This window comes from Pseudorca crassidens, chromosome 10, assembly GCF_039906515.1.
Source record: "Pseudorca crassidens isolate mPseCra1 chromosome 10, mPseCra1.hap1, whole genome shotgun sequence".
NCBI lineage: Eukaryota > Metazoa > Chordata > Mammalia > Artiodactyla > Delphinidae > Pseudorca > Pseudorca crassidens.
The window spans coordinates 92884572-92912066 of NC_090305.1; the positions used below are offsets into that span (position 1 = coordinate 92884572).

Genomic DNA, 27495 nt, shown 5'->3' on the forward strand with positions numbered 1-27495 from the left:
ATACTTTTATTCAATATTATTACAGACTGGTATGTCACTATGCTCACCTGAAATATTAGGGAAGAGTTACAAAACTTTCAATGCTGAGATAAAATAAAAGCACATAAAAATGTGATTTTTTTTTGATGTTTGTTTTTTAATAATAGGAAAATTATTTTCCAGTACCATAATCTAAGATGACAAGACATGCAAATCATGTTCGTTTGTGCTGTCAGTCTGTGTCATTTTATACTCTGAGATTGGTCAAAGAGACTTGACAGAATCGAAGATTATTTTTACATTTGTTTACTCTAAATAAGAATAACAGACATGCAGAATACTTCTAAATGAGTGTCATGTATTTTAAAAAGGCCATCAACTAGGAGAAGCTTTCCCTTGTCACCTTGCCACCTACCAATGAAGAAGTATATGTTGATCTTTTAAAGCGTATAAGTCCTTCATTATAACAGTGTCTTTCTGCTTAATGCCATAAGACTAAATAACAGATATACAAAACCTGCCTTAAATTAAGATCGTCATAACTGAATAATGCATCCCTGTTGCATGCAAATTATGACAAACTTGCCTGATAACAAATTCGATTATGTAATATGAAATATTTTAGCAGGATTCCAAAGGTATTTGTCAATACTGACTTCATCTAGGTATTACAAGAATTTCCTTCCTGAGAGTCATGGCTTCCTCATCTCTACAAAGGAAGGAATGCTGGAATACTGTTCTTTTGTTGTTTATTGCTCTCTCAGATCAAAACTGAGGGGAATATTAACAGATACCTTTTGCTCCAATTATACAAATAGTCATTCATTCATTGAAGTATTAATAAAGTAATTAATTCATTAAATTAATTCAATAAAGTATTAATAACAGTAATAAGAGCTACCAGTTGTTGAGTTGTTACCATCAGCAAGCACTATAAGACCTTCCATTTATTTTCTCATTCCCACTATTCCAATATTTTTTTAATTTTTATTTTATTTATTTATTTATTTATCTATTTAACATCTTTATTGGAGTATAATTGCTTTACAATGGTGTGTTAGTTTCTGCTTTATACCAAAGTGAATCAGCTATACATATACGTTAATAATAATAATTTTAAAATGAGGAAATTGAGACTCAGACTAAGTAAATCGGTTTTCAGTTAGTAAATAAAGGCAAGATTCCAACCCAGGACTTTCTGACTTCAAAAAATGCCTACAGATAGAAGACTCTATAGTTAATTCTTAAACCTCAAGTTGTTTATTAGTTTCAAGAATCTTACACCTTCAGGTCTGCTAAGAGCCCTGAGAGTGTCTTTAACTGGTTCATTAAAACAATTCTTTATTCTTCTTTTTCCTGCCTCACCTTCTTGTGAAGGTGAATTGTACCAGGAAAGACCTCAAGAAAGAAGAGAAATATATTCATCAGATAACCTTTAAATTGGATTAATGGACAGCTGGTTTAAAGTGGGCTGACTCTAGAGACAGACATGGTCTATCTTTGTCTGTCTTTGTAATTTGTCCTTAGATTTCGTGTGTATCTATGATCAGTGTCATAACCAGATGACTTCTTTTCTGGAGAGTCTGAGGAAGAACCCACTTCTAAGCTCATTCAGGCAATTGCCTGAATTCAGCTCCGTACGTTGTAGGTCTGAGATCCCCGTTTCCTTTTCAGCCAGCTGTCAAGAGCACTCTCATCTTCTAGAAGCTGCCCACACTGCTTGCCACATGCCTCTCCGTTTTCAGAACCTCCTTTGCATCAGTTCCCTCTAATACTTCAAATCTCTCTAGCCAAGAAGCATCCCATCCCAGTAAGGGCTCACCTGAACAGGTCAGCTCCACTAAAGATAAAGTCACTTTTTCCAAGTCAACTGTGCCATCTAATCTAACGTAATCATGAAAGTGACATCTCACCATATTCATTAATCCCATCATACTCAGATGGTGGGCAGGGGTCAATGGCAGTTATTTTAGAATTTTGTCAACCATAATACACTTTCCAAAAATTTTGCCTTCACTTATTTCCATCTCTCTAAAGGCTCCATATTTACTTGCACACTTGGCAGTCACAAAAACATGCCTTCGAAATATAGTAATTTGGGCAGATGAGGTTAGCAGGGCAGGATAGAGCAAATGTTGGCATGGCCAAATTACTTTTACATCCGGTGTGTGAAAAGCAAAGATACACTGTAGATATCAATAAAGCTTCTCATAAAGAAAAGTGCTACAGATTCCATAGCGATAGAAGACCATTAGGGCTGAAATTTTTACATCGTTTTTTGGACAATTTGGTTATGTTGCCTTTCTCTATGTACCTGGTCAGCAGCAGTGAATCCCTCAAGTTGCTCAGTAACAAGGGAGAAATCATATTAAACGTTATATTATCAGAACATCCTGAATTCTTTGTGCTTTCTCTCTAGTGTATTCACAAAAAACTTGCAAATTCTTTTCTTAACAAGGCCTATCAAATACATTTCAGTGTGTTTTATAATATTAAAAAAAAAAAAAAAAACACCTACAGGAGACTAGGAAAAATTATCAACTAGGCTGAATCCTATAAATTTACCCAGCAAAGAATAGCTCCAGGAACAAAACAAAAGAAAAAATGTGTGTAAACAGATTTCCCACAGAAATGATTGGTCACAACTCAATGAAATAAAGTAACTGGCATAAACCAAACTGAACAGGTGCTGTTATATGGACATCCCTTTCTTTCAAAAAACCAAAGGAGATCTGAATCCAGAGTAGGCATTCTTGTGGATGCTTCCTACACAATTTTTAGGGCAACCACAACTGCAGATGTGCTACTCATCTCGGAAGGGGCGATTTATAGATAAAGGTTATTCTAGGAGAAACGTACCCACAGTGGAAAAGAAAAGCAACCTAGGCAATAATGCCAGAACACAAAACTGGCACATTCTGCTGTACCCCTTAGAAATGTGAGATTTGGAAACAAAACAGTAACCATTCCCTATACTCTGAGGAGAGAAGTGTATTTTCTTCCTTAATCCTACTTCCTAATTAGAGATAAGCTCCATGAATATGACTGAATCCATGCTGGCAGAAGCAGACTCATCCCTCCTTTCCATCCTCCTAAAAAATATATAACTCTAAAATATTTCAGAGAAATGTAAGTTGTACTGAAGATTTGGTGGAAAGAACACATCGGACTGAAACATTTCATTTCCCATTAGACCTCACTTCTTCTCCTAACCTCTATTGGTCGTGCATGACTTCCCTTATCTTGATACAATATCTAACAGTTCCTTCCATTATCTATTATAGTTCTTATCCTTAATTTGTATAACTGTCTCAGAAAAATACAATTCTCCTACTTAGCTTCTTGGTGCTTGGCAGAACTAAAATTTGGAGAGTCAGCTAAATAAAACCCTTTTCTTTCCTCCACTATGTCTCTGGAGGGTTCTAAGGTCATTCCTCTAAACACAGGTTCATGTGAGGGAAAGAACCAATAGAATATTTATTTTACTAATTCATGTGGGGGAGGGGTCACAGCCTTGAGGTGGACTTTGAACTGTTATTCAGAGAGGTCGTTGCACCTTGAGTTCTCACTCACCTCAAGAGTGAGCTTTTGTTAAGAGCCTCAGTCACTTGTAACAATGATTTTGCATAAGTCATCTGCAAAAGGACTAAAAGCAGAGTTTCCTCTAAATTTTTGAAATGAACGTAAAACGCTTGAAGCCAAAGCTATTGGATGAATATGAAAATAAGCAGTCAATAGATCTTCATGAGTACAGTGAATGAGCCTGGCCTCACGTGAAATTTTGTTTAAAAATGACAGTGTAGAAATGATACATGTTGTCTAAAACAATTAAAATCACCTTCACTGTGAAATAATAGTTCCACCATATTGAAAGTAAAGCACATTCTTTCCCTTTATTGTCTCAATATAAAACTCAATCCTGGGCTCATAAATATCGTAGGTTTAAAATTTGTTTTAGAGGAAATGTTCCATTCTCTCCTCAGATACAACTTTTAGGTTTGTAGAACAATTGAATTTATGCCAGTACTTTGGAGAATCTATGTCTGTAGTAGAAAGATAGCACTATTGTTTGAGCCCAGCATTTGTATTTGAGTCAATAAAAATGTTGACAATTCAACTTAAATTGACAATCGTTCCCAGCAAGACTCAAAATTGTGTTGGAGAATAAAGAGGATAACTATTGAGAAAACGTGCTAAACTTTCATATCTCCTTCTTCCCAATTAGTTTGTTGTTTTTTTTTCCTGTTTCTGGAGTAAATTACACTGGTGTTGTCTTAGTGGGTAGGCCAAATTGGCAGTGACAATATTACTTTTGAATGTTGCTTGAATGTGTAAAATATTTAGGCAGATAGGCCCAACAGCTGCTCGTTAGCATAATAATAATAATAGTGATGATAACCATCATTATTGACCTTCTATTATATATTCGCTCAGCAAATATTTATTGTGTACTTACTAAGTGCCACTCATTTTACTGAGTTTTAGGGATATGGTGGAGAACAAAGCAACAAAGTCCTTCACTCCATGAATCTTAACCGTAAACAAATATAATAAAAAATATAAGTATGGCAGATGGTGATAAAAGCTAGGGAGAAAAATAAAGGGGATATGGAATGATGGGTGTGGCTGTTGTCTACTCAGAGGTCAAAGAAGCCTTCATTGACATTTGCGAAGAGAACTGAAGGAGTGAGTGAGACACTGAGAAAAGGCAGTTTGGGGAGTAGGAGCAGCATGTGCAACGGACCTGTGGTAGGACTGTGTCTGGCATGTTGGAAGAACAGTAGTGAGGCCCGTGTGGATGACGAAGGGTGAGCAAACAGGAGAGTGGATGAGGGTGGAAGCACTACTTTCAAGATATTTTACAGTCTTTGGAGTTTCCTGTGAGTGAGATTAGAACGCATTGCATGATAGTGAGCAAAAGAAAGACATGCTTTCTCTTTCAGTTTTAATAGTTTTTTCTGGAGAACAGACCATCAAGGGGTAACAATATAAGCAGTTAAAAGGTGATTACAGTGATTCAGGTTAGAGTTAATGGTGGCTTAAACCAGGATGATAGCAGTGGACAGGTGGATAAGTTGCCATATTCAGGATATATTTAGAGGGTATAGCTGAAATAACTTCCTGAAAGATTAAATGTAGATTGTAAGAAAAAGAGGGGAGTAAAAGATAACTCCAAGGTCTTTAGGCAGAGCAGCTGGAAGAATGCCGTTCCACATACAGGGATGAGGCCAATAAAGGGGGAGCAGGTTTTGGGATGGGGGAAATCAGGAATTTATTATAATACACGTTAATTTTCAAATATCTAACTTCAGAGCGAAAATTTCAAGTACACAGCTGAATTGATGTATCTAGGAAGAAAGGTTTGAAGAACCAAATTTGGAAGTTATCATATGTAAATAGTACTTAACACCATATGATTGGAAAGATAATGAGTGCCGACTATACACTGGGCGTTCAGCTCAGCATCTGGCATACCTCGACTCAGGTAACACTTTCAAGAAAAATTTCTCCAATTTACAAATTGAGTAACTGTGTTAAAGAGGTTACTGTTAACTTGGCCAAGATCATGTCTCTGGAGTTCAAGGGATCCTATCTAAATACCACTGTATCTATTCTACTGCTTAATTTTGTCAGGCATAACCTGGCCACAGCAGACACTTAATAATTACTGCATAAAGTATACAGAGATAGCAAGTGTTCTGAACTCTATTGGAGAATATGTAAACACCATCCAGAGAGGTGGATTGATTTTCCTAAAATTAGTGTAGAGTATGAGAACCAGAAAGATTATGGCTCTCCCACTGCATGTAGGACCAAAAATCCAGTTTATTCTAGGTCCCTTGCTGCACACCCCCTCTCTCCACATTCAGAATCTCATTTATTCCCAGGAAGAATGTTTTCCTTACTTTTCAGCACATTGAACGGAACTCATGTTACAGCCTGTTACCATCTGAATAGCCCAGGGTTTTTCAATATCAGTACTACTGACAATTTAGGATGAGATAATTCTGTGTTATAGGGTTTGTCCTGTGCATTGTTAACATGTTTAGCAGCACCTTTGGCCTGTACCCACTTGATGCCAGCAGCACCCCCCTCTCCCAATTGTGAGTATGAAAAATGGCTCTAGACATTGACAAATATCCCCAGGTGGGCAAAATCACCCTTGGTTGAGAAGCACTCGTTTAGCCCATCTCTTACATTCACTCTATTAAGCTCACCCTTGAGGAAGGAAATTGAAGAGGAAAGAGGAAGTCTAATCCTTGTGTATTATTCCCCATGACTTGCCCAGGCTTCCTTAGAATTGGAGGATTCCCTGAAGTTTATTCAGAAGCTGGCTAGGTTTTAATTCCTTCTTCAGAAAGGATTTGCCAGTACAGATGCTGTCCTAGAATTCACTGGAACCTAGGAATCATAGGAACTCTGAGGGCCTTTACTTAGTGATTGTCTGTAGGCCACAAAGGCAGCGATCTCCGTGATTCCAAACAGGACGTGCTGTAGATCAAAAGGTATTGAATAAAATCTAGGTGGTCAACAAGTAATTATGGAACAAATGCGGGCTCAAATAGGAGTGGTTATAAAGGTGTTGGGGCAGTTTTCTGGCTTGCATCATAAACTTGCTCAGCACCAATATCAGTGACCTCAACCCAGAATAGGAATTATTCTTCTTGGATTAGGTCTTTACCACTGAGCTGGCATAACCACCTAAGAGCCAGTCACATTTTACCCTGTAGCACTACACAATGTTTGCTGTAAATTATACGCATACTGGAATATTCCAAAAAAGGATTTAGCCACTAAATCTGAGCACTCTGCTTCAAATTCTGTTTTCTACTCATTTATTTTCTGCCTCAAGAAACATGCTACCAATTTTGAGATCCTTTCTACAGGGCCAACAGAAGTTCTCAGTGTCAGTGTTTATTTTTACTGGTCTCTTTCACATGAGATGCTTCCCCTCTAATAAAAATTACATCCCATATAATGGGTATACTTGCATATAACTTTTGTGTTTGTATATTACATATCACAGTACAAGATATAGGGCTGTAAAAGATGTTATAACATATTCATGCTCTGGGGAAAACAGGATTTGTTGTATGCTTGACAGAGCAGCAGATAGTCTTTAATTGCTTACTGCAGATCTTCCATTTCTAATAATAATTGTAGAGGATGGTGTCAGTGTGAAACTACAGACAATGGTTCAGGGAGGACCTATTATCATTCAGTTCTAGTGTTCCTGCTGAATCATCATAGGGAGACTACATCACAATCATCAATAACAGATAAATGCCATAGATGGTGGAGAAAATATTTAAAAATTCAATGGTTTCAACTTAAGTGGCTCATGAATTATACATTTAATTAAGAAAAGCCAAATGGGAAGGATTTTAAGCTTCTAATTTGCAAGGTATTTTTCTTCTTTCCCCATTAAAAAAATATACAAATTAAGCATGGCAGTGGCTGATAATGGAACAAAATAGATAAAAGCCCCCACTGCAGGCTGGCTGCTTGGATGAACTGGAAGAGTCAGCCTAAGGGGAGAAGGGAGCAGGGCAGGATGAAAAATAACAGTGACAGGAAGGGCTTGCAGCTTTACATCTTCACCAGTTCACAGAGGGGCACAAAAGACACCTGGATTCTAGTCTCAGAACTACTGCAATCTTCCTTTCTGCTTATTCGCCTGTAAAATGAGGAGGTTGGGCTGGAAGAAATCTCAGGTCCGTCCCATCCCAGACATTCCATGAATCTATGAACTGATGTACATCCTTTTCTCCAGCCTCCTACACACCACCCAAAGGCAAATATACAAGGTGACCACTGTTCTATCAAATCCTTCCTAGTGTGATCACGCAGAGGACACGGAGATTTACCATTAATAGCAGTTATTTTCAAAGCAGACTTTGCCCAGTGTCAGCACCCCGTGGGAATTTGTTAGCAATGCAAATTCTCTGGCTCCACCCCAGACATACTGAATGAGAAACTCAGAGAGTGGAGCCCAGCAGCTGGCATTTTACCAAGTCCTCCAGGTGATTCTGATGCTCACAGAAGTTTTAAAATCTCTTCTCTAGAGAGGACTTTTTGGAGAGAAGGATTACTTATTACAGGTTTTGCAAATGTGTTCTATTCCCTGCTAATAGTAGCTATAAGTACACTGGAGTAATTTAGAATAGCGGGTTAATCATTTATTCTACAACATTCTGAGGAAACTGAATCCAGGACAGGCAGTACTGATATGGGAGGGAATGCGTGGTGAGGAACAATTGTCCTAGATGTGAGTAGGTTCAGGTATGCAGGGAGCTGGGGTTTTGGAAGTCTGAAGGCAAGGAAGAATAGCCAGGAAGAGCATACTGACATAGAAAAAGAGGATCAGTTGTAGATAAACAGAAAAGAAGAAAGGTGGTATTAGGGAACGAACAAAGGGTTTGACATTAGAAGGATGTAGGTTCAAGTTCTGCCCCTTTCTACATGTTAACAGTATGATTTTGGGAAATTACTTTTATACCCCTAGCTCCAGTACCCTCTCCTATATATATGACAGGCATATTAGCAATAGCCAATTAGCCTCACAAAACAAATTGTGGGAATGATGAAACAGGTATGAAATAAAAGTGCTTCTTAGCTTTTTAAAAAAATTATTCCTTAGGTAATCCTCCTTATTTCTGAACCACATTCTTTGAGCAGCTTCTAAATATTCCACAATTGAAGAAGGATACACCACATGTAGGAACAGATCGAAAAGTTTTAGCAGCCAAGGTAAAAATGAATTCAGCAAGGGAGAGATGAAAATTACAGTCTCTGGCCCCAAGATTACAGGGTAAAGAATACAAAGATTTCTTGGACACTAGCGGCAATCTGTAATTTCTGCAAAGTGAAAGGGGTTACCTTGGATTTCGGAGAGCTAGAGCTTATTTTTCTCCCCACAGAGGTATTGATGAAAGATCCCTAAGCTGAACACAGCCCTGGGAATTTGCTTAAGATTTGTCTTTATTCCATAGAAGGTTCGAAAGATGAGGAGTCACTGACAACAGGGAAATCTGAATTACATTTTTTCCTCCTCTTTATACCGAAGAAAATTTTGCTATCTAGATGGCTCTCCAGTTTCAAACAAAACCCTTTGAGCATCTCTTTGGTAAAGACAAAGCAACAGGCTCAGAAGTGAGACAGCAAAGGACATCAGTAAAGAAACTCAGAAGCAAGAGACCATATGAAATGATAGAAGACTCCAGTAGGGACTTGAAAAAGAAAACAAAGATTCAATACCCGGAAACAGGACAAGAACGTCAAAGTATATTTTAAAAAATAAAAAGCGACTTGTATTTATGCATAGTTTTTCTAAAAGCATAGAGTATTAGAAAAGTCGAAGCAATGTTGAGGGTGGAGTAGACCATTCATAGAAACACAGGTTTAACCTCCCATCCACTGCAAAAATTAATTTTTTGGAATACCTCAAGCAATGCTCATCCATTCTCTGCTTGGTCACCTCTCATGATAGAAAACTTGTTATCTCATGTATCTTCTGCTGGTATAGCTCTAAAGTTTGGACTGGTCTTCACTGTATCTTAATATAGTCAAACAGCATTCTGTAACCTTCAACAGCCACAAGTTCTACTTTTGCCTTCTGGATATCAATGGAGAGGGCTTCATTTCGCCCTTTATGAACACGACAGCAATTCGACCTATGAAGGCAGTTCAATTATTCTTCCCATTTTCCCCCAAAGGGTCAATTATCACTTTCTTTGGTGTCCTAACTTCTGGCCTTTGCTATGTTTTGCTTCTCTCTCTCTTGATATACTTGAGATTTTTAATTCCCTCTCAATAGCGGGTGCTCTGAACATAATATTACAGTTCAACCACGAGACATTTGTAGGGTGTTGAAAACAGATTCCATGGTATTTTACTCAGATATTAATAAATCAAATCGCTAGGAGGAGGATTAGCTATCTGTACGTTAACAAGCTTCCTAATGTGCTCTGAATAAAACATAATACTCCAGTCTTAACGGTTCAGAGTAAGAATAAAAAATATTATCCATCATATTTTTTATAAGTCATAAGAACTTATAAGTTGTAAAAACACTGCTTCATTCTAGTGTTTAGCTTTCCTGATACTATTTTCATCCCGTTGCTTCTTTTTCCCATTTACACAAATATTACATAGTAATTAAAAACTCTAATATGGCAAAACACATTATGCAGAGAGTGAAAACCTATGGTATTCCTTCTCCTTACCCTGAGAAAACCACTATATACATTCTTAGGTTTCTTAATTTAATAATTTATGTGAACACACACATACATACATATACACACAAGTTCTCACACACAGATACATAACTCTTAATGGGATCATACTAAACATCTTGATTTACAACATGCTTTTCATATAATGATGCGTCTTGAATTTTTGTCTTCCTGAACACCACTTTTATAGGTTTAATGCCACTTTGTGCATTTGCACATTTCATACTTTAGTGACATTTTTGTTGCTGTTCTTCCCCTGTGTCATATATTTCCCTTATATCTTCTTCACTCCTGAGAATGATATCAGAGTTCTGGCTGTATAGATGAATTTATTTTTGTTGAAATCATTTATGAATTGTTGTCAGAATTTAATATACTATTATATAGAATATATATAATTTAACATATAATAGATGATTTGATTTGATTTAGTTCCTCCTCACTATTAGTCTGTTTTCTTGTTACACCCACTCTTTTCTTCTTTCTCCTTCCTATCCTCCTTTCTTATATTCTTTTAATAATCTGGTTCCCTAAGTGTATTGTTAACGCTTTACGTCTTTTTTTCTTGGTGAAAGGGATGATAAAGATGGCAAAATTCCCATATTCCCAATTTCTCAAAAGTTTTTCTATATGGATCACGTTTAAGGTCAGAATAGCTGTCAATCTGTATTGTTTCCTCATCCTTTAGACAATTTTAAATCAGTACGACTAGTGAAGAATGTTTCAGGTGGTCTGCTTCTATCTGGAAAAGACTGCTAGATCACACCAGAAATAATTAGCCTTTTTTTTTGGTCTCTACCATGTCTTGCTTCTGCACCAGTTTTAATATAAGTGCAGATAACAGATATGACCTGCAACTTCTGTCTGGACAAGAGGCCCCTAGTTGCTTCAGGTGCTCTCCTATGAGCTGTGATTTCTAAGCGTGTGATGTCCAAATTCATCTACAGGTGAAGATATTTTAACCATAACTAGTATATCCCCCTTTTCACCCCCAGCACCTATACCTTCCACTTATTGGGGGGAGGGGTCATTTTTGAACCATTTATATTCTTCCACTTTCCTAGACATAAGTTCAGTTCTACCTAGTTTCCACAATACGTATACTTTTTAACCTTCATATAGTACCACACTTATAAAACCTTAATCCATGAGAATATTTTCCTTTGCTCAAAGATATCTGGCTAAAATAAAAAATGACAACATGTATTTTTTGCAAAAATTTAGAACAACTCTAACTTTCATATATTGCTGATGGAGATATCAACCGATACAACTTTGGAAAGTTCTTCTGTAGTTTTTTATAAAGTAAAACATGCATCTATCCTATGGCTCACTCCTAAGAACTTAACGAAGAAAAATGAAAAGTCCACAGATAGTTTTAGAAAAGAACGTTTATTTCAACCTAATATACAATGGTCCCGAGATGGAAATAATTCATATGTTTTTCAAGAAGAAAGCAGCCAAACACATTTTGGTATATTCATAGAATGGAATCCCACTCAGCAATAAAAAGGAAAGAAGTACTGGTAGTCACAACTACATAGGGGAACCTTAAAATATGTTCAAGAAACCAGACACAAAACAGTATATTGGGAGTTTGGGATTGACATGTACACACTGCTATATTTAAAATTGATAACCAACAAGGACCTACTGTATAGCACAGGGAGCTCTGCTCAATACTTTGTAATAACCTAAATGAGAAAAGAATTTGAAAAGAATAGCTACATGTATAGGCATAACTGAATCACTTTGCTGCACACCTGAAACTAACACGACATTGTTAATCAACTATACTCCAATATAAAATAAAAATTGAAAAAAAAAAGTACATTCTCTTTGATTACATTTTTATGAAATTCCAATACTGGCAGAAATAATCTATGATGATAGAAATCAGGTAGTTGTTACAATGGTAGAGATTGACCAGAAGGGACATAAGAAAATTTCTGAAGAGATGGAAATGTTCCATATTTTATTTGGGGTTGGTGGTTTCCTAGGGTTTAGATTGTTAAAACTAATTGGACTGAACACTTAGGATCTGTGGATTTTATAGTATGTTCATTATATCAATTATATATGTCTCTATATATTTATATTCATATTTATATATAAGATTTCCAGAGATAGATTGATTGATGTTCAGCAAAACTGATATGTTCTTTTTCATCTTCAAGCTTTTATTCTCTGAGCAATGTCTGGCTGCTCATCTGCTGCTTGGATAGCTCCCAATCATCCTTCTGGTTTGAACATGGAAATTGTTTTTAGAAGATATTTTTAACGTGCACCATTTTTTTTTAACATCTTTATTGGAGTATAATTGCTGTACAATGGTGTGTTAGTTTCTGCTGTATAACAAAGTGAATCAGCTATACATATACATTTATCCCCATACCCCCTCCCTCTTGCGTCTTCCTCCCGCCCTCCCTATCCCACCCCTCTAGGTGGACACTGAGCTGATCTCCTTGTGCCATTCATCGACAGATGAATGGACCATTTTTAAAGTCTATATTGAACCTGTTACAACATTGCTTCTGCTTTTATGTTTTGGTCCTTTGACCGCAAGGCATGTGGGATCTTAGCTTCCTGACCAGGGATCGAACCCGTACCCTCTGCATTGGAAGGCAATGTCCTAACCACTGGACCGCCAGGGAAGTCCCTAACATGGAATTCTTTTCAGAAGAATTTTCTGACCACAGATCATTCTAGCGTCCTTCTATGGGCTCCCTACAATGCTTCTGTCAAAGCACATATCATCCCACATTGACATTATCCACACTAGTTGTAACTAGTTTAACTGGTTAAGCTTTATACGGCATAGGTTTTACTTTGCTGTATTCTAAGTCCGAAAATTGTCACAAAATAGGTGTTCAGAAATTATGTGATGATTGAATGATGGAATGAATGAATTCCAAGATCAGTGGTAGAGTCCTTGAACTTACACCCTGAAGTTAAATTTTTAGCAAGTACACCTAAACATGATTAATGCGGGCATCCTTCTGACTGCAAATTGAGAAACACTGCTTCAACACAAGCATTGCTGGAGAAATTCAGTGTGTATTTTGAGTCCTTAGTATTTTATATCTTATAGCTTTTCTTAATAAGTTCATTCACTTATTCCCTTGACATCTTATCACCACATCCTTAATTACAGAAAGCTAGTGATGGATAGGGAGACTATATCATCCAAATTGGGATATATTTAACTATAAGGGAATATGACAATTACAGCAGGACAACAGGCATAAACTGGACAAACAGGGGTAAAATTGTATTCTACTTATGGAGAAGTAGGGCACAGAACTTTCAGGTAAGAATGAATACAGTAAGGATAATACTTATTTTTTCTGTTTTCTAGGTTTATCTTATGCGTGGACTTTCAATGATAACCCCTTATATGTCCAAGAGGACAACAGGCGGTTTGTCTCACAAGAGACAGGAAACCTGTACATTGCCAAAGTGGAGCCATCAGATGTTGGCAACTACACTTGCTACATAACAAACAAAGAAGCCCAGCGAAGTGTTCAAGGACCACCCACTCCATTAGTGCAGCGTACTGATGGTAAGATGATGAGTTATCTTAGGGATATACTTTATCTGTGGATCTTGAAGCCTGGGGAGATCTGTAGAGCTTTCTGCTTCCCTCTGGTTTAGTGGAGCCATATCATCTATGAGGTGAGGTTTAATTCACAATATGATGAAAATCACAAAAAATAATAGAAAACTATATAATTTATCCACATAGCACAGTATAGATGATTCTGGGTATACTGTGCCATTTCTTCTCTGGCATTGGAACAGATCATCTTTTCTTTGCTTAAGAAGTATTTTGTTTAAAAAAACAATGTTTGTTTGGGAGAGTAGGCAGGTGTGTAGACATGTGTGGGTGCTGCCAAACTTATTGATTGAATTAATATATTTTCAATGGACATATGACACAGCTTCTCTTTAATGTCTCCTTCTTTTCCGTATTTGTATCTTTTGTTCACCCCTTATTTTCCTGGTTGGCAAGGCAGGTAAACGATTCAGATCCAAGGAAAGTAAAACAAGTTAACATTAATTATGAGCATTCCAAAGAAAAATGAAACACAAGATTCATACTAATTATATTCCTCCAAGGAACATAATTCAGATTGGTCTTTGATGAGTTTTGTAGTTTAGTCAAGCTGGTACAAGATTTAGAGAGTTAGAAAACCTAAGGAAGTCACTGAAGTAGAAAAATCCTCTAGTTGATTCTTTAATTACATATTCACAGTGGGAAATGTAAAGATGGAAAATCTGTTGATGCATTTTGTGATCAGATTCTGGACTTGAAGTGTAACACTGCATAGAGTTTTTCTCCTCTCTAAGGAGCTTAAGAAAAGCAGGAATACAATGTTAATGATGGCTAAAGAATCATGGAACTAGCTCCTTAGAGGGAGTACTTATGACAGAGCTTTTATAATCACTAACCATTCAAATATATTTTCACGGTCTTAATTCAGAATTCAGCAACGACTAGATTTATTCATAAGTCCAATTTCTCCCCTTCAGTGAGTACTCTCTTCATGATTGCAAGAGCTCATGAGCCACTAATATGCATAGAAACACTACCATATTTTCCTTTCTTCCCCCATCTACCCTTAGTTTCCTCTTTATCTCTTCTTAATTCCTTCATTCTTCCATCTCCTCTATTCTTTTCAACACATTTATGGTAAAAAATGACCAGAAGCATCACACATAATAAAAAAAAAAAAACTCTTCTAAAAGTAGTCACTCAAGAAATATCAGATGTCAAAGAAATAGAAAACATAAAGTTTACCAGTTTAGTTGAATGAAGTAATACTCTTGACCTCCTCAACCAGAGCCTCTTTGAATGTTTGGAATGATTAAGGTCTTAAAAATGAGGTATTTTCATTTTATATGTATTTTGTAAATTTCACTTTTTTGTGCACTTGTACTGGCCACCAATACATCATTTATGTTAGGAATGTATTATTCTGGTGTTTGGTATATAAGTAAAAATAAAAGAAATTCAACATTTTTAAAGATGTTTTAAAGAAATTTAAACATTTTAAACAACAGTTTGTTGTTGATTAAATTAATCAAGTTAATGAGGATAGCCTGGAGATACATTTCTACTTTTTCCAACTCTTCTGGTAGCTAGCATATTTACAATACCTTAGACCATTGTCTTAGTCTTATCTTAGCCCGTATCCATAATTCCTTTTGAAAATTTTGAAATTATTAAAATAAATTTTTATAAGGGTACAGTAAACTCATTTAGTGGCAAAACCTTAATAAACTGACATAAGAATATTTATGTCTTTATTTATCCCAACTACTTACTTCAAAGGTTTTGCTGCAAAAGTACTGATATTTTGGATTGAGGTGCTGTATCAGATCTATTACACAGTGTTAGCTAAAAACTTCTTTATTCCTAAGCAGATCTGACCCATGAGTTCTGTGAATGGGTGAAAGATCCAAGAAATCTCTAGAGAAGAAACTTGCTCGATAACTCAGAAGCATTTTAAAGCTGGGCATATTCAGTTCTTAATTGGAAATACTAATTCTTTTTAAGATGCTGTTGTGGAATATAGGGAAATTTGGAATGCCTCTATTCTGATACTTTGATATACCTTAAATATTTATTTTTTAGGGGAGAGAGGAACAAACTAATTCCTTAAATAGCATCATGAGGTTTCCTTGCCCTCTGTCACTCATTATAGTATAGAAAAATATTGTTAATTGAACAACAGAATAATCAGATTTTGGTAAATAAAGCATTTGCTTCATAGGAAACTTCTATTCTCTAGAAATGCTGCTAGCTCTTTTGGTATTTAACAGGTGTGATGGGGGAATATGAACCAAAGATTGAAGTGCATTTTCCTGAAACTATTCAAGCTGCAAAGGATTCATCTATAAAACTGGAATGCTTTGCCCTTGGAAAGTAAGGTTTTGTTTTGTTTTGTTTTGTTTCCTGGTTGTTTTAATTAAAACAAATGAGTATTTTGGTATTCAAATGCTGCTCTAAGGTAAATTAGCAAATAGACTTTAAATGCTGGGCAAAAGTGGAACTTTCTGATTGGACTTTAAATAAGCATGCCTAATACTCTGAAAGTGATTGGGGCGGCAATTTCCCCAAATAAGCCGATATTTACTTGAGTTTGAGCACAATGAAACCCGTTTAGGCAGCACACTGCAAAGGAATAAGTGAGCTTGTATAAGACGGTGAGCAGGTCACTAAACTTTCGACGTATCCTTCACTCCATCTCATCCTACATCCAGAAATATATTGCCTGGAGTGTCTCCTTGCTTAATTAATCAGCGACTCTTGTAAATGAAAAACCTGCACTGCCAGTGTCCAAAATAAGACTAATTAAAAACCATTGTTCATAGTGGATAATTAGAATTGAGCCAAACCTGTCCTGGCAGTGGAGGCATTTTATTTTACTCAGGTAAGTGTTTATCAGCAGTAGGTTTGGAAAGCTTTGAAGCCAGCCAAATATCTGCTTTTGTGCATGGAATATTGAGAACATTTCTTTGCTTTTTGGCAATATTCAAATTTTATTTTTATGCCCATAAACACCAGAATGAAGTAACAAAGTGATAGATAGATCAGATTTGCCATTTTAAAACACTGATGTACATATGAATTATCTGGGGGCACAGTTAAGTTGAAATTCTGTAGATCTGGGGTGATGTCTGATTGCTCCATATCTAACAGGCTCCGAGGTAATAGTGATTCTTCTTGTCTACAGAACATACTTTGAAGAGTAAAGGACTTGACTCTCACTACCACATTTCAGGGCTTACTTATAAATCCAGAGTCTATTTGTAATGTGGGCCTCACATTCATAAATAGTGACTTACATTCCAAACTATGGAAAACATCCTTAAAAGTCTTCATCTTGTTATTAAGTAAATATACTGAGTAATCCAAATAATGCTGGTTACTACATCTTTTAGGTTCCTTTCTATATATGAAATCTTGTAGCTCTTTAAATTTCTCAGGTTATCCATTTTTCATATATTTAAGAGACCATATTTAATTTTTATACAATACTGATCCCACAGTATTGTCCAATAAATAATTGACTGATTAAATGATTCTTTAAAAAGTGACAAATTGAGGCTTTGTCCATTTTTGTTTGCCTGCCTTTTAAGACATGATGAACTTTCACCATTTTCAAGCTTTCTCAGAAAATAAAGTATACAAAAAACACAAAATGTCAGTAAAATACTTTGACAATTAGTTGATTAATTTAAAAAGAAAACCAATGAAAGACAGTATCTGAAAATAATATTAATAGTTTATTCTATCATGTTTGGCATCAGGAAATATGGATTCCTGTAACTTAAAAAATACTCATATAATAAATAACTGAAAAGGATTGAGGCTGGTTCTCAAGAATCTCATGTAAATAAATTTCATTTGTTAATCATTTATAACTAAGAATTTATATGACATACATAATCCTCATAATTATGCAGGGTACATAATATTTTTATTATATATGAGTAAAATGAGGCTCAGATTGTACAAGTAACCTGTTCAATTTTATGCTTCTGATAAGAAAGAGAGGGCGATTCAGATTTAGTCCCACCTGATTTGAAGTTCTGAACTTAGAAACTTTGGAGTAAATGGTTAAGATAACTGCTCTCCAAGTCAGATGAGGCAGATTGAATTCCCAATTTTCTCAAGAGTTGTCTGACCATCAGCAAACATGCTGCTTAAGCTTTATGAATTCCCAGATTCTCACCCAAAAAATGTTATAATGATACCTGTCTCCTGTTTTTGTTTTGAAGATGAGAGTGGATAATACATGTAAAAACATGGCAAGTCCGATGTGTATGTACAAAAAAAACCCCTGAATGGTAAAGTATACATTCATTGTTAAGTTTATACCTAAAGGAACTACTGCACATGAAATAAAATTAAGGAAGAATGGGAAAATGATGAGAATTACTTAATTGCACCTCATAGAAAATTGTCAAGGAAATAATTGATTTAATGGAGTATGCTTAAAAACACTTTACCTGCCAAAATTAATGTTGAAATTATATTTATTAAATTATTAATATGGAATTGAAACGCCTAGGGGTTAAAATGGAAAGTCCAAAGCATCCACAGGGTCAAAGAGATAGTGTTAAAATGTCATGTATAAGAAACATATATTCTGTGTAACTGAAGTGCAGATCTAGTTCTCATTTCTTCAAATGAACAGAATGTGTATGAAAATGCTTTGTATACTTTGGAAAATATTATACAAATTTTAGCTACTAACAAAAAGACTTTTTATATATGCTCGCCAATAGTTTTCAGAAAACAAGTTGCACTATAGTTGAAACATTGCAAACATACTGAAGAAGCTTGCTAGTCCATTAAAAAATTTGACATTTACCAAATACTTTACTGACTTTTTAAAATTTGCAACATTAACAAACATAAAAACAATGCACTCCCTAGACAATTAATTACATAACAATTAATAACAATCTGAAAAGAACAAAATCAAACCACTTTTTAAATTATAAATCTCTATTTGCAGATTTATTGCCAAGCATTTTACAAATTATTGAATGATAATTATAATCATGTTCTCTGACAGCTCTTTATAAAAATATTGCTGTTCAGCACTTGATTTTGTTTTTGTTTTTTTCCAAATGTTGGGACTGCTTTGTATAAATCCTTTTAAATCTACTTGTTCACTTTCTGAGGTACTGCACTTCTCTGTAATGAGTTCGATAAACCCCAAACTGAAACAAGCTAATTGGTTCAGTGAAGAATAGAATCAAAGTTCTTTTTCTTATTAACAATGTTTCTAAACACTTTTGCTAACTACTGACTACTATTTATGCTATAAACTACACATTCATGAAACTAAGGTTTAAATATTTTAGTTAATAAGAGAAAGGAGGGAAAGTAGGAAGGGAGGGAGTAAGGAAATCAGTAGGTGGATAGGTGAATAGGAAAGAGGAACAAAAAAAGAAAAAATAACACAGGTCAATGCCACATCTTATTTAGTTTTTTATTTTTAGGACCTACGACAGTTCCTGAAATACTGACTAGTTTTCATTAAATATTTGTGGAAATACATTCTAAGTAATTAGGAAATAATTCCCTTTATCCCTGGGAACATTCTTTCTCTTGAATGGGTAGATTATTTTGGAATTTATCTTGCTTGTTGTTCTCTGAGCTTCCTGGGTCTACCGTTTGGTGGCTGTCATTAATTTTGGAAGATTTCCAGTCATTGTTATTTCAAATATTTATTCTGTTCATTTCCCTCTTTGTTCTCCTTCTGGTATTCCCATTAGACATCTGTTGCACCGTTTGTAATTGCCCCCAGTTCTTGGATATTCCATTCTTTTGCTGCTGTTGTTTGTTTGTTTGTTTGTTTTTCTCTTCATATTTTAGTTTGGGAAGTTTCTATTGATATTTCTTCTAGTTTACTTACTCTTTCCTTCATCACATTCAGTGGGCCATTCATGATAGGCCCACTGGTGAGCCTATCAAAGACATTCTCATTTGTATTAGTGTTTTTATGTCTATAATTTTTTTTTGAATTTTAGAATTTTATTTATTTTTTTATACAGCAGGTTCTTATTAGTTATCCATTTTATACATATTAGTGTATATATGTCAATCCCAATCTCCCAATTAAACACACCACCATCCCCCAGACCCTTTCTTAGAATCTCCTTTTTTTCTGCTACATTAATCATCTGTTCTTGCATGTTGTCTGCTTTTTCCATTAGAGCCCTTAACATATTAATCTTAGAAATTTCAAATTCCCAGTCTGATACTTTAAAAATATTTGCCATATTTGAGTCTGGTTCCAATGCTTGCTTTGTCTCTGCATTTGTACTTGTCAATGGGCCTTTTATATATTTTTTGTTGTTGCTGAAACCTAGATATGATGTAACAGGTAAAAAGAAGTGATTTTACACTAGATTTTGGTGTAAATTTTTATGTTTATTTGGCACAGAGTTAGGCTGTGTTTACTGTTTGCTGTAGTTGTGGTGTCAGAGGCTAAAATTTCCTCCATTGTTTTTGTTTTTCCTCTTGTCTTTGGGTTTCCCTAGAGACTCTTTCTTAATTAAAGACTGAGGTTTGCAGTTTCTTTACTTGTAACCCCCAGCTATCACTCAGGAGCCCTATTGATGGTATGAATGTCCTTGTTAGCTAATTCTATAATCTCTGTAATTTACGAATCTGTTTCTGTTGACTGTTTTTTCTTCTTATCATGATTCCTATTTTTTATGCTTTTTAGTTTATCTAGTAATTTAGATTGAATTAGAGACATGATAAATGTTGGGTTATTGAATGCTGTATTGTGGTATATTTATTTCAAGTATTGGATTTTATTGATAGAAGTTAAGTTATGATGAATCTCATCTTTCTATAGCTTATTATTAAGCTTCCTTGGGTAGATATAGAGTAGATGTTAGTCTAAGGCCTGTTTACTTCTAAGATGCATCTCCCAATTGAATGCTCTAAATGTTTGCTAAGTCTCTCTTCTCGGGCTTGGTGGAACTCTAACATCTTCTAGCCCTGTTTGAGCTCTAAAATTTGTTCTTTGCCCAGCCTCATGTGACACTCTTACGTAGATTTTTGGAGCACTTTCTTTTTCTAGTCTCATCCTCTCTGATAGTTTGCTTTGCAATCCCAGCCACTTCAGTCACCTGTGTCTACTCAACTCGGGGATGCAGTCTTGTCCTATTTATTTTTGCTTCCTGATTCCGTGTTCTGGAAAGTGCCTACAGGTCGAAAATCAGGGATTCCAATGGTTTACTTCATACATTTCCCCTCCTTTAGGGATCACAGTTTTGTGCTACCCATTGTTACATCTCTGGAATCAGGTTTGTTTCCCACTATATTTCTCCAGTTTTCTAATTGTTCCCAGCAGGGTAAATACAGTTCCAGTTAATCCCACATCTCTAAAACCCAGGTATTTTTTAAGGCTAATTGTGAAGGTAAATAAGGTGAAGTTTAGAGAAATGAAATGACTTGATAAACATAAGTTGTAAATCTGGGATTCAAATCTAAATATCACTGATTCTGACTTCAAAACTCATGCTCATAGCTGTTTGATATTTACATCAAATTATCCTTTTAATATACGAATTAATTCCCCATGTGCAGATGTAGTTAGCCCTCAGTTCTGTAAGTGTTTTCCTTAAAAAAGGCTTGAAACATTTCAGCAAAATGGTAAAAAGATGTTATTTGGGGAATGAAATTATGGATGTATTTCCCATTTAGATTCTCTGTAATTACTAATAATTCAGCAAAAAAGTAAGTTCAATTTTATACATTAATTTTTTTTTAATGATTCAAAGATAACCTTTTCAAAATTCAAGCTGCTTTTGAATGAGAAGAAAAAAGTGTTTCTAAAAGTCAATCAGGGCCATTGTGGAGCATACAACCCACTGGTTTGTATGCAATGATGGTACTATCTACCATTTATAAAAATCTGGGGTAGGTGATTAGGGAGAGCACAGAAAACATGCCAATCAACCTAGGAGTCTGCTGCAATCATGCAGGCAGGGAGTATAGAGTGAGGTCTATAGAAGGCTGGCTAGAGTGTTTACTCATAGACCTTAACCATCTCAAACCACCACAGGCTAATGTGAGTATAGAATAATTAAGACAAAACTTCAGATACCTGCTTGAACTTTAATTACTATGACTTTGGGGACATGCAACTCACTTTCTATGTTGGAGTTTCAGAGCTGACATGATCACAGCTTTCAACTCTCACTTTTGTCTCATTTGTTTAACATGGCAGACTCTTAATTATCTAAGCTGCAAATTAATTGTATTGTGAAACACCCAAGAAACTCCTTGGATAGGTGCTATGCAAATGTAATATGATTGACTTATAAATCTGTGTGTCTCTTCTCAAGAAAATATAGGCCTTTGCTCTTAGTAAAGAAGTTAAACTGATATCCCTCATAACTCTCCTACCACTCTTGTAAACAACCAAACATATTTACTTTTCTTTTCTTTTTTGTGTGTGAATCTTAATTTAGTGACTTTGCTGTCAATGCTCTGGAATGTAAATGAAATTAGTCGCTGCATTAAATGTTCCTATGTGTTCTGGAGCCTTCACACAGAGGACTATATTTATGTATACATGTATATCTTTTTTTTTTTTTTTTTTGATACGCGGGCCTTTCACTGTTGTGGCGTCTCCCGTTGCGGAGAACAGGCTCCGGACGCGCAGGCTCAGCGACCACGGCTCAAGGGCCTAGCCGCTCCGCGGCATGTGGGATCTTCCCAGACCGGGGCACGAACCCGTGTCCCCTGCATCGGCAGGTGGACTCTCAACCACCGCACCACCAGGAAAGCCCTTTATATATGTATATCTTATTTATTTTTTTCTAATTTATGAAGAAAAAGATACTCAGCTTGACTATTAATGTCAAGCAATAAATCTGAAGTCTCACCAAGATGTTTTGATCTATTCCAGAACTTTCAGATGACAGAGCAGCTATTTGATTTTGCTTCTCTTTTTACACATATGGACATCATTGCAGATCATACCACAGAAAGGTTGCTCAAGACACTCAAGATGACAGTAGTATTTTAAAATCAAACTAGGTACATTCAAAATTTTCAGACTTTTAACACTTGGTTTAAAAAAAAAGTCAGAGAGATATCTTAAAATTGTCCCATTTGAATGTCTAATAAGCAGTTTAGCTTTTTTATTTTCCTCATTGAGTTGAATGGATAGAGGGCAGACTATTTTCCTAACATAGCTTGTCCCGTTTGCCCCACAATGTATACTGAAGCCTACTCATTAGGTTCTCACTAACTGCTTTGCTTTTTTATCATGATCTTATATTGCTTGGCATAAAATAGTATGGTAAAGTCCATGCAAATCTGAGAACTGACAAATGTTCAAGCCAATCTTTGAAAAATTGAAAGATAGTAACCCCTCAACAAAAACACAGTCACACACACACTCACCCTGGGGCTGAAAGATTTATCAGCAGATTTACTAACATTTCAAGGCAACATTGTGTTCTGGAAAGAGTATAGACTTTGAATTCAAAGAGATCAGGGTTTAAATTCTCAAATTCCCTGTCAATAGCTGGGCCGCTATGATCAGTTTTCTTATCTGTAAAACAAAGGTAAAAACTAGATAGATAGATGGATAGATAGATAGATGACAGAGAGAATAGGATTGATGTAAGGACTGGAAATACTATTAAACTTTCCTACCAGAGTCCTGGCTTATAATAGGCAATCAATAAATTATAACAATTTTATTAATTGTGGTCATTGTCAGTGCTGCTTTGGCTGAGGAGGTAAAAAGGAATACACAGGAGGGACAGAAGGGGTTTCTGCATTCTATTTCTGTGCTAACACAATCCTCAAGGACTTGCTCAGAACAATGGATTTACCATTTCTAAATAATGTGTTTAATCTTTATAAGGATTATTGACATTCCCTCATTTATTCATTCGGCAAATTAAGCTCCAGTATCTATTAACTTAGCAAATATGCATTAAATACCTCATTCAATAATTAATTCCTTTATTCCTTCATTTAGTCAAAAGGAATTCTCCTGGCAGCAGATGCTAGGCTAGGCCCTGGGGAAATAAAGATGATATAAAGGCCCCAGGGAGTTTGCAGGCTACTGAAAATAGGATTGGTGTAACAATATGTGATCACACATTTTTCCTGGGATCTGCTCTTTCCTTACAAACTTTCAATGAAGGAAGATTCAAGGATAGTCACTCTGGGAGCTTTCCGGATTATCTTTTCCCCAGGTTGCTCCTTGTTAAATTGAGACTGGAGACTGTCACTCTCAATTCACTTGGTAGAACTAATGTTAGACTGTTATTGAAGGGGTCCTTCGTATCTCTTAGAAATAGAAGATTCTTGCTTCCTTTTCTCCCATCTCATCAATACTTCTTTTTTTTTTCAAAATTAATACTTTTGAAATAACAGTTTTAGAACAGAAAAATTGAGCAGATGGTATAGTGAGATCCCATATAATGCCACACACAGTTTCCCCTATTATTAACATCTTACACTAAGATGGTACCTTTGTTACAATTAATGAACCAACATGAATACATTTTAATTAACTGAAGTCCATAATTTACTCAAATTTCTTTGTTGTTTTTTTTTTTACCTGATGTCCTTTTTTTATTCCAAGATTCCATCCAATATACCACATTGAGCTTTCTTGTCTCCCTAGGCTCTTCTTGGCTGTAACAGTGACTCAGACTTTTCTTGTTTTTGATGACCCTGACAGTTTTGAGGAGTGGTGGTCAGTTTTATTGTAGGATGGCCCTCTATTAGAATTTGTCTACTATTTTTCTTATAATTAGTCTGAGATTATGGGTCTTGGGTAAGAAGACTACAAAGGTAAGGTGCCATTTTCGCACATCATATTAAGGTTACTCTCTATCACAATGATCTATGGCTACTGATGCTGCCCTTCATCACCTGGTGGAAGCAGTTTTGTCAGGATTCTCCACCATAAACGTACTCATTTTTCTCTCTTTACATTTGAGTCTTTGGAAGGAGGTTAATATGTGCTGTCCACACCTAATGAGTAGGGAGTCATGCTACACCTCCTCTAATCTATGTAATTTATTTGGAATTCTTCCTCATTGGAGATTTTTCACTTCTCCCTCATTTATTAATTTATCCAATCCTTTATTTATATCAGTATTGATTAGTAGATATTTATTTCATACTTTCAGTCATAATCCAATATTGCTTTATTTTGCTGCTCAAATTGTTTCAGCATATTCTTCTGTAAAATGCTTTAATTTTTTTTTTAAATGTACATATGAATGTATCTCTGGGTCATTAAACAGTTTTCTGTACCCTCAATTGTAATGACAGTAGGGTATTCAGATGTATGTTTTCAACCAGTCTCCTACTGGTGGACATTTAGTTTCCTTTCGTTTTGTTTTCATTTTTTATTGTCATGAATAATGATGTAATGCATATTCTTATGGCTATATTTTGCCCATCTCCATGTGAACTTCCTCAGTATATTTTTTAAAAATTAGAATTTTTGGATAACAGGAATATAAAAGCTAAGGTTTCTGATACATGTTGCCAAATTCTCCTGAAGAACCACTGCAGAGGATCCACTTTCAAAGACCAGGACCCTAGGTTACAAGTTGGGCCTCTTTTGATCTTACACACATGCTGAATTCAATGGCAAACATTCCTTTCATTCTTTTTCTATTTCAAAAAACAAAATTGGATTTTTACACTGCTGTTTCCAAAACTAAATTAATTTAAAGGTTCTAAAAATCATCCAAGAAGAATATATATACTTCTGCAAGTGACTGTTCATCCTTTCCATTCCAGTCTATCACCACTTTTCTCAGGAGACCTACAGTTCTTACTTTTTAAGTAACTGGCAATTGCAGGAGAGAAAGATTTCAAATCCAAGTTGGAACTGAGCTGAAGGAAAAGAAGTTACTTCCTTTTCTCCAGCTGACCTTGGAACCCATCTCTAGAACCTTTATTGGAATTTGGAGGCATCTCAATACGTTAAAAAAAAAAAAAAACTCTATGATTTCATGTTCTGGCCCTTGGACAAAAGGAACTCTACCCACTAATTATAAAACATGTTAACTCATTAGGTGAAGAATATATTTCTAAGCACACATACAGACTAAAAAGGTGATTCTCATGTTGTAGCTGGTTAGCTCATGCGGGAGCAGAAAAACATGGTGGTTTAGAGCTCATTATGGAAAGACAGACTTTAGCTCAAAACTTTTCTTTGAAAACTTACTGTGTGATATTGGGCATGTTACTCAACCTATTCTAGTCCCAATCTCCTCATCTACAAAATGTTAATAGCAATAGTACTGTGTCTCATGGTATTATTATATGGTTTCAATGAAGCACTTAGCACAGTGCCTGGCATATAATGTGTTCAATAAACGTTAGATCTATTAATAATAGAATGATTAAATATAATAAACCATATACAATGTCTCCTTTATACGAAAGTTTATGATTATGAGCAGAGCTAAGGTCAAGCCCTATAATTCTTAAGGAGTTATAATTCTGAACATAATTCTGAAGGAACATGTGCCTCGAGAACCTACCTCAACCAAATTATCATTTTCTCTGCTGTAGTGCCACATAGCACTCATATGATTGGTGAAGTATTTATTTAGGGTTAATATTATGTATTAATAAAACATTATGGAGAAGCTGTCAATTAACTGTTAAGTGCAGTATCATTTTCGGCTCTACCACACCTTGAATTATGGGCTCCAGTTTTATGTTTCATATGCAAATTATTACTCACATTGTGGAGTAGAAAATAGCAATAAAGTCTTAGGGACCCTTTGGATGATAGAACCTTCCTGTCCCTATGTGATGATCATGGTAATAAGGCGACTTAGTAAGCTTTATTATTGGTACAAACTTTATATTTCAGAATGTATTCTCATAGTCTATCCTCATTTTATCCTTTCAAGAAGACTTTTACGTACCCATTGTTACCTCTAGTTATAAAGAGAAAGCTGAGGCTCAGAGATGTTAGGTAATTTGCACTCATAGATGTTAGGTAATTTGCACTCATTTACACAAAACTCACCTGTGTCCTTTCACTCTACATGTAAGTACTATTCTGCTACCACTGCTCTTACATCCAAACCGTCTGTGGCTTTTCAATTGGCTGCAACAACTGTAGTGTCAAGTGTCAAATACCAGATAAATACATGCACATGATAACATTTTTCCCCCAAGGGAAACCTGGTATACACACTGACCAGTAGAACAGGATCATGACTATGTTTAGATCACTCAGAAAAAAAAAGAAAAAAAAAAAAAGATTTTCCTTTTTCCATAACAGTAAGATTGCTTTTCTACAGAACTCATGAATTTATCCATATTGTATCCCCATAGGACAATCTTATATTCCAAGCTCTTTGTATGACTATTTCAAGTTGAGGAAATGAAAGCAGCTAGCTGAAGTCTGAAAATTTAACAAAGGCACTCCTTGCTGGTTTTGTTATTCTGCTTCCCTCTCTTCGATTAAAAATGGCCACTGACGGGATTTTCTGAAATGAGGTTCAAGTTAAGAATAATCCCAAATATAAGCATCTTAGGAAACAGGTTCTCTGTACCAGTTTCTAGTTAAAAACTTGGTATGGCCTGGATTTAAGCTGTGGATAATGAGATTTAAGAAATCCAGGGAAGAAATATAAGCTTTCTCAAATAGCACTAGTAATGAAAATTCTATTTATGGCTAAAAGTATAGAACTGAAGCAGAGTTCGTACAAGAGTGTGAATAGCTTTAAT

The 27495-nt window shown here is 35.5% G+C and overlaps 1 protein-coding gene across 1 annotated transcript in view; it reads left to right on the top strand.

Moving 5' to 3' along the window:
- The window catches only part of CNTN6 (contactin 6), a 157652-nt gene that overhangs the window by 50016 nt on the left and 80141 nt on the right, over window positions 1–27495 (top strand). Inside the window, 2 exon segments of the mRNA XM_067755234.1 lie at window positions 13576–13779; window positions 16044–16146. Of these exon segments, the coding sequence (XP_067611335.1) occupies window positions 13576–13779; window positions 16044–16146 (307 nt within the window).